Source organism: Schistocerca cancellata, chromosome 5 (assembly GCF_023864275.1).
Source record: "Schistocerca cancellata isolate TAMUIC-IGC-003103 chromosome 5, iqSchCanc2.1, whole genome shotgun sequence".
Lineage (NCBI taxonomy): Eukaryota > Metazoa > Arthropoda > Insecta > Orthoptera > Acrididae > Schistocerca > Schistocerca cancellata.
The window spans coordinates 394,105,698-394,118,639 of NC_064630.1; the positions used below are offsets into that span (position 1 = coordinate 394,105,698).

Consider the following 12,942-nt stretch of genomic DNA (forward strand, 5'->3'; position numbering starts at 1 on the left):
ACATTCTCATTTTATTTCTTAATTGAGTGTACACAGTCATACAATGATTCAATTATTCCTAAAAAAAATAAAAATAAAAAGACTTCTTTTATAATATTGCAAATTAAGATAAACATTACAATGTGGTATTAACAAAAATTAGTAGTGATGCTGAAATGATAAACACAACTATTATGCCATACAAGAAACAAGAACACAATAATCATTTGAAAAAAATAGCTAGAAATAAAAGATGTTATATATATATATTTTCTTATTCATTCAGAAAACCCAAATTTCTCGAGCACATTGGCTGAAGAACTGGAACCCGAAGTTTGCTCCATTTATGTTCTTGACTTACTCATAATTTCCATTTTAGGGTTATGCTCTTCTTCCCTGACTTCTCTTTGTCTTTTGATTAATAACATTTTTGCATTGTACACTCCTGGAAATGAAAAAAAGAACACATTGACACTGGTGTGTCAGACCCACCATACTTGCTCCGGACACTGCGAGAGGGCTGTACAAGCAATGATCACACGCACGGCACAGCGGACACACCAGGAACCGCGGTGTTGGCCGTCGAATGGCGCTAGCTGCGCAGCATTTGTGCACCGCCGCCGTCAGTGTCAGCCAGTTTGCCGTGGCATACGGAGCTCCATCGCAGTCTTTAACACTGGTAGCATGCCGTGACAGCGTGGACGTGAACCGTATGTGCAGTTGACGGACTTTGAGCGAGGGCGTATAGTGGGCATGCGGGAGGCCGGGTGGACGTACCGCCAAATTGCTCAACACGTGGGGCGTGAGGTCTCCACAGTACATCGATGTTGTCGCCAGTGGTCGGCGGAAGGTGCACGTGCCCGTCGACCTGGGACCGGACCGCAGCGACGCACGGATGCACGCCAAGACCGTAGGATCCTATGCAGTGCCGTAGGGGACCGCACTGCCACTTCCCAGCAAATTAGGGACACTGTTGCTCCTGGGGTATCGGCGAGGACCATTCGCAACCGTCTCCATGAAGACGGGCTACGGTCCCACACACCGTTAGGCCGTCTTCCGCTCACGCCCCAACATCGTGCAGCCCGCCTCCAGTGGTGTCGCGACAGGCGTGAATGGAGGGACGAATGGAGACGTGTCGTCTTCAGCGATGAGAGTCGCTTCTGCCTTGGTGCCAATGATGGTCGTATGCGTGTTTGGCGCCGTGCAGGTGAGCGCCACAATCAGGACTGCATACGACCGAGGCACACAGGGCCAACACCCGGCATCATGGTGTGGGGAGCGATCTCCTACACTGGCCGTACACCACTGGTGATCGTCGAGGGGACACTGAATAGTGCACGGTACATCCAAACCGTCATCGAACCCATCGTTCTACCATTCCTAGACCGGCAAGGGAACTTGCTGTTCCAACAGGACAATGCACGTCCGCATGTATCCCGTGCCACCCAACGTGCTCTAGAAGGTGTAAGTCAACTACCCTGGCCAGCAAGATCTCCGGATCTGTCCCCCATTGAGCATGTTTGGGACTGGATGAAGCGTCGTCTCACGCGGTCTGCACGTCCAGCACGAACGCTGGTCCAACTGAGGCGCCAGGTGGAAATGGCATGGCAAGCCATTCCACAGGACTACATCCAGCATCTCTACGATCGTCTCCATGGGAGAATAGCAGCCTGCATTGCTGCGAAAGGTGGATATACACTGTACTAGTGCCGACATTGTGCATGCTCTGTTGCCTGTGTCTATGTGCCTGTGGTTCTGTCAGTGTGATCATGTGATGTATCTGACCCCAGGAATGTGTCAATAAAGTTTCCCCTTCCTGGGACAATGAGTTCACGGTGTTCTTATTTCAATTTCCAGGAGTGTATTTCTCTTGTATTAAATGCATTTTTAAGGAATGGAGATAATCTGCTTTTTTCAACAACTCTCGGTTCTTCACTACAATCACATGTTCTCACCCTCTTTTTTCTGGGCGCATCTTCTGATAAGCTCCCACCAGAGAATGCAGGCCGAGGTGCACGACTATAGGATAAAGTTCCACCTTCAGCCGTTTCATTGCTACCTTCAGAGAAGTTACCATCATCGAAGTTGCTTGACAGTATCACATTATCTTCAGATGTGTCATTGTCATTAATTCCAGCTACACCCCAAAAACTTGTTGGACGATATCAACAACCATTTGGCTTATATCGTAGATCTTCGTCTCACCTACTCCACTGCCAGTTTGAAACTGTTCTTGATTATATGTAGCTTTCATTTTAAGTTACTTTAAGCTGCTCATTTGAACTTTGTGTAAGTTTCTGTATTGTATTCAACATGTATTTTTTCCCAAGAATCCTTTTTCTTTTTAGCATGTTGACATAGTGCTTTTTAGATTCAATAGTAGTTATGTACTTTTTCATTATTTCAGCAAAACGCTCTCTTTCATTTTCTGGTATGTTTTTTGAATGTTTCTTGGGTACCTCCATGATGTTACTAGCTACTATCTCAAATTGTCGCTTAAAGTAATACATGTCGCCAACCAACAATGGATGTTGGTAGCTGTAGGTGGCGGGGTTAACAATAAATTCATCCATGAATAGGACGTTTCTTTTTCATAATACACAGATCTTATCATTAATTAGTACAACAGCAAGTAGATTTTCCAATTTTAATAATTCAATTTAATAAGCCTTTCTAGCTTCTAACATTATAGCAATGAACATAAATTACGCAAAAGGTGATGCAATAACGTCTGCCGACAATCAATATTTTCCGAGAGGGAACGTAATGCATGTGCCAGCAGTGGGCAGAAATGACTTACTTCTTTAGTCAAAAGGCATTACTACTTTAGTTACAACCAAAGAAGTAAATAGAAATTGCGCTCTCCAACAGTTACTAAAAGAGTATATTACTACAGATGTAATTTACTAAAGAAGTCCAGACTAAAGGAGTAAGAGTTACGACAAGAGTAGTTTATACCCTAACTTCAAATCCGTTACCTCATCCACAAAAGCAATAGTTCCATTTACGTGTACCACACCAATTTGCTCACTCTGTAGAGAAGGATGAGCACGGATTCGCAGCCCAGCACTATTTTTAGCAACAAATTTCCTGAGTCGGCTGGGCTGATGTGGTGCCTTTTTCACTACACTCTGTGTTGGTGGTGTCATGCCCTGAGGTGGTTCCTTGACTTCAACTTTATATGCCTGCAGAAATTTAAAAAAAAAATGTAAATACAGTTATCACAGATATTAGCATTAGCTATATAAAATCAGAGATCTATTTTTTTTTTTTTTTTTCAGTTTAGCCTGACATCTTTTAAATTTAAAATTCTTACACACTGATCTGAGGATGGACCTTTTGCTTTAATTCTGTAATTGATTTGATGTCATTGTACCATGTTTTTATTTAAAAATCAGTGAAGAAGTTTTATAAGTTGGAATATCATTGTTAATGATGTCTACAAATTACATTCAAGATATCCTATATCCAGGGCCAGTTTAATAAGACCCAAGTGACACAAGCAGCTGCTTTGGGTGCAAAACTGAGAGGAGGTGCCACAACTGTAAGATTTTTATACAAGACGAATCACAATTACTAGCAGCAGCTTGGGACACCATGTGGAGAGGGGCACTAGGAGCATGCAAGTGCAAAATTTGTAAACAGCACATATGAGAATTAGTAGCGAAAACTGACACAAGTGAAAGTATACAGGGAGGGGGGTTCAGAGAAGGGGGGGGGGGGGATATTCCCGAACCGGTCCTGTCTATATTCATTGTGGATCAAAAAGTGTGTGTGTGTGTGTGTGTGTGTGTGTGTGTGTGTGTGTGTGTGTGTGTGTGTGCGTGTGCGTGCGCGCGCACACGTTCGCTCACACACATGCTTGCACATGCATGTTGTGCTTGTTTATGTCCATATGCACCTTACATTCACATGCTAGCAGTTATCTACATTAACATGTGTGATCCCTGCACTGACAGTTGCAGGGCAAATCTTGTTTCTCTGGTTTTGCAATGGTTTCTTCTTGAACATCAAAACAATTTATATCTCTTGTGAAAGGAAGTTGCAACAACCATCAACATTAAGTAAAACATTGATTCTTAGAGAAGAAACAGGGACAAAGAGAAAACAATAAATTCAACTCATAAAGAGAGTTTTCAAATGTCTGGCAATTCTATTGATGACCCTACTGAATGAGAGCTGCTATAACAACTGAAGATGTGTATCATCAAGAAGTCAGGCCTGCACCAACCACAATGTGACCACCATTCCTTCAGCCAGCTATGTATGGAGCGGTCTGCTTCTCTCACCAATATCAGTATATAACACCAGCACAAGCAGCCATCATTACCCTCTCTTCACAACTGCAGAATACTTCAGATACTTGCTGGCCTGCTTGACTTGTTGTCAACCTAAATGCAGCACATACACTGTCTGAAATCTTCTAACGATTATTCTTATACAACATTTTCTTTTGTTTTTGACCTGCAGCATGCATGAGGTCGAAGAATGTCATATTTTATTTCTGATACAGGTTTCTACTACACTACTGACTCATTTACTCATAGTGAGTTTGGATTTTGATTTTCTGCCTGGATTCTCTTCAGTATCTAGTTGGCTGGGATCAGTCTGCTCATATCAGCAGGATTGTGACTTGTTGATGTGTTCCAGCTACAGATTGTACCAATGTTTGTCAAACAATAAATGTTAGCAATACCAAAATAAAAATATTCAACTTCAAGAGCCTGAGCAGTTTTTTTTCACAAAAAAATGTAAAATCAAGTTTTCTGGTATCCAGCGTTAAAATTTTGTGACTTTTTATAAACTACACAGCATGACCAATTGTGCAAGTTCTATAACAGGAAATGAAAGCTTTTTGAATGGTTCGATCACAGTTTCAGGGCTAACTTCATTTTGATTCTGTTGCTAGTCAGATATACGTTGAACAGAACTACATCAAAGAATGAATTGTAGAAGTAATCTTTTTCAAATCAAATTGTGAGACCCTAACTGGAGAAGTTGCAGCTCCCAATATTAAAACTGCTCGCTCTCTGCCCGTTTCCAAGCAGCAGCTTAGAGAGCAACTTACTGTGTGATAGTACATAGGAGAGTGCATTTTTTTCTGTATGTACTTTCAATTTGCTGTGGAACCCATGTGTTCTGGCACTGGAAATGTCACAAATGTGGGAACACAAAGTGTACAACCAGTCCCCTTACAAAATGTACAAAAATTAATTGCTGCGTGCCACATTAATTTTGAATTCCAATGTTTGACAGGCCACCAGAAACAGATGAAAATGCTGTTATTAAATAATAATGTTTATACTCACAGGTAGTCATTTGCATCTACAGCTACATGTATATTCCTGCAAACCACGATGAAGTGCAGGCAGAGGGTTACGGTTGTTCATATTCCATTCACATGTGAAATGTGGAAAAATGATTGCTTAATGCCTCTGTGTAAGCTGTAATTATTCTAATCTTGCCTTCTTGATCTCCCTAATAGCTACATATAGAGTGTGTAGTATATTCCTACATCCTACACCCCTTAGTTCTTGCAACTTTGTAAGTAGATTTTCATGGGATAATTTGTGTCTACCGGTATCTTCAAGCATCTTCAAGTACAGTTTCCTCAGCACTTCCGTGATGATCTCCCATGGGTCAAATAGACCTGTGACCATTTGTGCTGCCTTTTTCTGTATATGTTCAATATCCCCTGTTACTTCTATTTAATAAGTTTATCGCACACTTGGAGCAATATCCTAAGTGGGTCACACAAGTGTTTTATAAGCAATCTCCTTTGTAGTCTGATTGCATTTCCCTAATATTCTACCAATGAACCAAAGTCTGCCATCTGTTTTACTTGCGTCTGAGTCAATGTCATTGCTCTATTTCATAGTCCTGCAAACTGCTACATCCAGATATTTTTATGAGGTAACTGAGCCTATTTATGACTCACTGATAGGGTACTAGATTTTTCTCATTTTATGAAGTGCACAGTTTTACATTTCTGAACTTTTAAAGCAAGTTACCAATCCTTCCAACACTTTGAAATGTTGTCAAGATGTAACTGAATATATTTGCAGCTTTCATCGGACAGAACTTCATTAAGACAACTGCATCTCAATGGCACTGATGCTAATATCTCTGCCACTCGACTTATGCAGTGGTGCTAGAATTATATTGCAATGATACTCATGGATTTTCTTTTGTAAAGGAACATCTGAAAATGGGAGTTTAGCATTTCTCCTTTTTCTTTTGTTACTTTGATTTCAGTTCCTGTATCATCTGTGAGCACCAGGACACTAACTTTGGTGTCACTAATAGCCTTCACATATGACCAGAATTTCTTTCAGTTTTGTGAGAGTTCTTCTGATAATATTATACTACAGTAGTCATTGAAGTCTTCCTGCTTGACAGCCAAATGTGTGCCATTCAATGTATCTATCTTTAACGCTATGTTTTGTTTTACACCTATTACGCAGTAGTCTCTTTTTCTTTAGAAGTTTCCTGAGAGTGATTTTATATCATGGAGGGTCCCTCCCACTATCAACTATTCTGCTATATACATATCTATACAGAATATGGTCAACTATTCTTATAAACTTGTTTCCGTTTAAAGTTAAATCTAGTTTGATAAACTATAAATCTTACTACTTGTTTTAGTTGCTCTTTGTACATTAGTAGTCACTGTTGCTACAACTGCCTCATGGATGGGTGTCCACAAAGAGGGGGACACTTCTATTTGTTACCATTTGATCCAATATACTTCCATCATGAGTTGTCTTCTGAACTATCTGTTCTAGGTAGCTTTCTGAGAAGGTATTAATACTGTTTCGAAGGGTGTTTTGTTATACCCACCACTTACAAAAGTGTGAGTATCCCAATAATTGTTGTACGATTTAAGTTTACTCTGATGATGACAGTAGGATTTGGGTGTATACATGCTAGTGAACTGAGGTTTACTTTTAAGCCTTGCAGGTACATCTAGGAATGACTCTGGTGTCTGATTGTACAATTCAATTATAGTTTTATGCCTACCACTCATTGCCCAAACAATCTCGCATGCAGCTTTCAATTCCATCTCGATGAATTTGAGTTTCCACCACCTCCATTTCAATTAGCCTACCGTTTCGATATACTTGTATGCTTAAATTTCCCACAAAAGTCTCAGTGATATCGGTTCTGGATTCTAGACAGCTTTCTGTGCCTAGCATTATGTGAGGTCCAGCACTTTTTAGGAGCATTTCAAACTCTGGCACCTCACTGCAAATGCTTCTGTAGTTGATCACTAGGATCTTAATACTCTCAATTGTGGAACGTATTTCTTGCGATCTTCCATGGAGACCTTGATGTCTCCTACAATTATTAAATTTTTATATTATAAAAAACAGTTCAGATTGCATACAATAATTTTATTTTAATAAAGTTGACTGGTTTTGATTAGTGTTCGATCATCCTTAGACCGTCACTCCACACTGTAGGATGGCATGAAGAACAACTGCTGCTTTTTACAACCACTGTTGTTTCCAAGAATTATGTTTCAAAAAATTTTATCTCCTACAACTACTATTATATGGAGTGGATGAAGACTCACCCAGCCTAAAAAATCTTTGATTGTGGCCCAAACACACAAACCGCCAGGGTAGCATCCTCTGATGTGTAGTGCACACCCAAGCCATGTAGAGGGAACTTCCAGTCCTTAGCCCTATGATGCAAGTCTCAGAAGTCACAGCCTAGCACTTCACAGAACCTTCCATGTATTTGTTTCAAGCCTTCTACTCAACTCAGAACCAGAGGGCTACAAATAGTACTGTGGACAATGCAGCAGGTTATGAGCTATGTTAAAACTACGTGAGCAAGTTGGGTCTTCTCAGCCTTCTCTGCCATGCTAGAATGATCCAAGTACAATATCAGAGCCCAGGAGAGAGGCGCTGTTTGTTCCAATGTGTGCCACAATCCTCAGATCACTGCACCCTGTCCCCTTCAATAGTTCCCGGATTAGCCTCTCTAACAAGGCCTCCAGGCATACACACTGAGAGCTCACTGTGACCTTTCCCAGCCCTTGTTGCCATTTCCAGAAGAGGCCCTTTAATTTCATATATTTCAATTGCCAAGAATCAGTCAGTGGAAGGTGGTACCTCAAACTTGTTGGTTAGGGTAATGGGAGTAATACCTCAACTTCTCACTGGTTCTTATCTCTATGATTCAGGACATATCGCTCACACTCAGGTGGATGAATGGTAATATACCCCCTATGTCCTGTAGAAGAGACAGTATCAACAGGAGAGGATAGTACTTGAAGTATCTATGGCCCATGTTTCTCAGTTGCTCACACAACACACCCATTTCCAGCAGTTTTCACTAGGTTGACAGTTGACAGGGCAATTTCTTTCTGCTTACAAACAGCAATTAACTCATCCTGTGCCTGAGAGCAGCATTCACAGTGGGACTCTAGTGTGACTATACTCTGGTTAAAATTACTTTGTGACTGATATTTCAGGAAGTTGAGTGGTAGGAGCGGGGTCTCAGTTGATCACAGCTGTTTCTTGGGCTCCACACGCTCACTGTGCTGCCTGTTCTACTAGCACAAGCCTTACCAGGTGATGCATATGTGCCTGTGGGGTTTGGGAGGGGTCCAGGTGGGGCAGACAGCAAGCACTGGATGGGAGAAAAAGAACTGCTATACATGTAGAGATTTTTGAGTTTATCAGCATCTTATGACAGTCAATCACCAGCTGCTATCAGCCAGAGTCTACAACATGACCACAGGTTTCAGCTTAACTAAGCTCGTTCCACTCTTTTGCAAAATTGCAGGTTCATCATTGACTTCCAAGGACAGCGAAGCTGTTGGAGATTACAGAAAAATAGCCTCCCACAGGGAAGTGTGCTGGCTCCAGCTCTGTTCAATATATACATAAATGACCAATGCATAGCACCCAGTAGCAGGAGCTTCTTGTATGCCAATGACCTTGCTCTAGCCACACAGAGCAAAGATTTTGAATCACTGGAGGACATCCTCACAAATGCCTTTCACAAATGCCTTCAAACAACTTTCCAGATACAACAACACAAACCATCTCAAACCAAATCCCTCAAAGATACAAGTGAGTGCTTTTCATTTGAGAAACTGGGAATCTAGTTGCAAATTTAAAATAGTGTGGTCAGGTGTTAAATTAGAGCACTGTCAGACCTCAAAATATCTTGGAATGACACTTGCTAGATCTCTTGCTACTAGAAGCACTGCATGAACTGAGAGTCAAAAGTTTCCACCAGCAACAATCTCCTACAGAAACTGGTTGCACCACAGTGGGTATAGCCAACCTGAAACAATATAAACTTCTGCGACGACACTGTGCTATTCTATCACAGAGTATGCACATCATGTTTGGTATGATCCAACATATGCTTAACAGGTGGACATAGCTCTCAATGACACCTGCAGAATCTAACAGGTTGCTTGAAATCCACTCCAGTTGAATAGTTTTACCACCTCACAGGAATAGCACCACTTCCTGTTTGAAGAGAAATAACTGTGAATGAGGAAAGAAAGACAGTGGAACATGAGAGAACCTATCCTCTGTATAGGTATGAACCACACCCACAATGAATGAAGTCAAAATATATGAAATAAAGGAAAGGTAAAAAAATTGGAAAAATAGATGGATGGTTTTAAGTTACATTTAAACTGCAGGAAATGTTTGTCCAGAGAACAGAGGCCTGGGACGAAAGATTCATGACATATTATACACAAAATTACTGTTTCAAACTTCATATATTGGGTATGAGGAAATAATCACAGAAGAATCATATTAAATACAGAGTTATGAACTTGTAAATGCAGAATCATTCTACTGAGCTTCTCAGTGTATATTTACAAAAGAATTATACTTTCACAACTGTCCACCCACTTAGAAATATTCTCCCAGCAGATGGAGAAGAGTGAAACATATTGTTTTCAATGTTGGTCCCTGTAACACGGAAATCGTTACATGCCATATGTGGGTTTCTACTGAAATCATCTACTTGGCACACTGTAGGTGTCATAATCCCTTGTAAACAAAATTTAGAAATGCTCTATATATCTTTGCTGCATGGATCTAAAGTACACTAATATCTAGGTCATAAAGAACCAGAAATAATTTAAACGTAGTCATAAAACAATGGCAAACTTAGATTTATTTTATTACTGTCTAGGTAGCTGCAACTGGCAAATGTCTGAATTGTCTTTGTGAGTCTATGATGATTATTAAGTAACAATAGTTAACTGAAAGTTGGATATTTGAACCATTTAAACTCAGTAGCATATATCTAAACACTAATGAGTGGAGTGGTTTGTACATAATGTGCTCCTTACCTCCTCCATATCATAACCATCAATGGTTACAAGGACTGAGTACCAACCAACACTTCCTGGAGTCCATGTAGCACTATATGTACCATCACCATTTGGCCGTACCAGCATATTCTCGCTTGAACGTTTTACTGCAGGTGATGTGTACCGCAGTTCTTCAAATGAGTAATTTTCATATGCCTGTACAGAGAGCATACACAAAGTAGAATGAAACATACATAAAGACAGTTATTTCATTTGTTAATGTGTCTACTACACTCACACCAAACAAAAGACATTGAAATTACCTTCATCAGACTGATGGCATAGTAGCACATCTTATCTTTCACTGTCACCTCATAGGGTACATCAAGGGTTGGATGTGCATGACCACCAAACGTTAGTGCATCAGGTTGACTTATTCGACGCATTTTGCGACCCTGGTCACTGCTTCCTAGTTCTTTTTTGTCAATAGGAACTGCTTTCACCTCAACCTACAGAGAAATGTGTTGAGATAAATGTAAATAACAATACCAATATGTTAACAAGTTTCTTACAACACAGCAAATATTGTCATACAGAGCACAAGCAATGGCTTAAGTCTTATAGCTCAACAACAGATTTCTTTCTATGAATAGTTCCTAGGGTAAATGATTTCACCTGGCAGCTTAAGCTCCTACACAGATATATAAGGTGATATATAAGTTGACAGATATATAAGTTGACTGTGACAGGATACTCAAACCATGCCAGAATATTTCTGACTAATTCTGAAAAAACTGTCCCATCTGCACTTCATCAGTACATGCTTTATTCATTCATATTCAACCAGAATATATTCAATTTCATATTCATTTCATTTATAAAATGCCTCAAATACTGTAAAGTTGAATAAAATGCTTGAAAGGCTTAAGAGATTGGAGATAAGTTCAATGAGAGGTGAGTAAATTACAGCAACTATAAAATCCAAATGCAATAATAAAAATTAAGAATCAGTATGACTAGTTCACGTTAAAAATGTGTAATGCAAATTGGAGTTGAACATCACTGTTTTTGTGTATGCAGAAGAAGCAACGGAAAAACAAGAAGAAAATTTGGGACTGTTAAAAGAGCAAAGTATGCACATAGTAATACTAACACTAGCACGTAAGTCCTTCTGGTGGAAAATAAAGAGGACTTATAATAAATGTTAAATGAAATGAATAGGTAGTTGAGAACACAATTCAAGTTAAGGATGAAAAACAAAATAAAGATGAAACCATGAGGATTAACAGAAGAGAGAATACCAGCATTCTAGACACAGGACTGGATGAAAACACGGAGGAAGAATTTTGTTTGCAGAACAAGATTACATGGGCAATATTGAAGACAAGGAAGATGATCATTTGGAATGTGGTGCAGTGGAAGACTGTTACAAATTATGTGGAAAGATAAAACAGGGAAAACAGAGTGGAAATAAATGGCTGGGAAACTCTTACCAAGAGAAGGGAGATTTGAAAAAGTAGTTAATGCAGTAAACAAACTTCGTAATGTGTCTCACAGTTTATTTAGGATATTGGCCGCTATAGATGTGGAGCAAGGTAGAATAAACAGTATTGTCAAATTATCCTTAACAGCTATAGCTATAGCTGCCATGTCAAATGTGAGACTGCAAAAAATATGAATTACAGAAACGGAAAATCTAGGATGGAATAACAACAATATGGAAAGGGTGCTTCTCACTACAAAGAGGAGGTGTTGAATCACAGACAAATGCTAAGCATTCTAGACACAGGACTGGATGAAAACACGGAGGAAGAATTTTGTTTGCAGAACAAGATTCAGAAGTAGAAAACAGACAAACCCACACACACACACACACACACACACACACACACACACACACACACGAACACTGTCGTTTCTGGACACTAAGTAAGAATTCAGCAATTTAAAGATACTTTAACAAATTTCTGCTGAAACTGTTACAATATGATGTACATACCCTAAGATTTGGAACATGTACTAAATCCCCGTATTGGTCACGGGTCAGTACAGTAACAATTGCTGGCCAGCCACAACGCATGTCATCCCGACTATACAGGACCTCACATCGTGCTGGATCTACATACGATTCCGGCTGCAGCCAACGTGACAGACGACCACCACTTGAACCAGGGGTGCACTGTACTAAGTCCTTCAGAAAGAGTCGTTCATTGGAGTGGCAGCTGAAACATGGTAGAATACGGTTTAATTCAAAAAGCAACAAAAGACAGAGATTTTACATTGCAAATCATTACATTAATCCATCACCTGGTGAAATTATTTTACATAAGCGAAAAAGCCAGGAAACTGACAGAATTAAAAATATCTCAACTATTCAATGAACAGTCTGTTATTATTTTTGCTTTTCACTTGTAAACATACAACTATTCCATCATCTCGGCGAGATAAATAGCACTATCATGTACAGCAGTTCCTAAAATTGTAGCCTCTAACACAGCAGCAGATGTCTGATCAGCAAGACAATACAAATAACACCTAAACAGACAAATCAACTGCAATGCAGAGTACTGTCTAGTTGCTCCAGTGAACATGTATCAAAATGTACAGACATGAGTAGCGATCATGTAAATATCATGTGGATAATATAGTCATTCCAAAATATTATC

At 39.9% G+C, this 12,942-nt stretch overlaps 1 protein-coding gene across 1 annotated transcript in view; it reads right to left on the bottom strand.

Annotated features, from left to right (window-relative positions):
• Nucleotides 1-12,503, bottom strand: part of LOC126188561 (E3 ubiquitin-protein ligase MYCBP2-like) — a gene marked incomplete at its 5' end in the record, with an annotated part of 354,851 nt that extends 342,348 nt beyond the window's left edge. The window contains 4 exons of the mRNA XM_049930160.1: nucleotides 2,958-3,164; nucleotides 10,316-10,492; nucleotides 10,600-10,785; nucleotides 12,276-12,503. Coding sequence (XP_049786117.1) covers nucleotides 2,958-3,164; nucleotides 10,316-10,492; nucleotides 10,600-10,785; nucleotides 12,276-12,503 — 798 coding nt within the window. The remainder of the gene's footprint in view (nucleotides 1-2,957; nucleotides 3,165-10,315; nucleotides 10,493-10,599; nucleotides 10,786-12,275) is intronic.
• Between the last annotated feature and the right edge of the window lie 439 nt (nucleotides 12,504-12,942).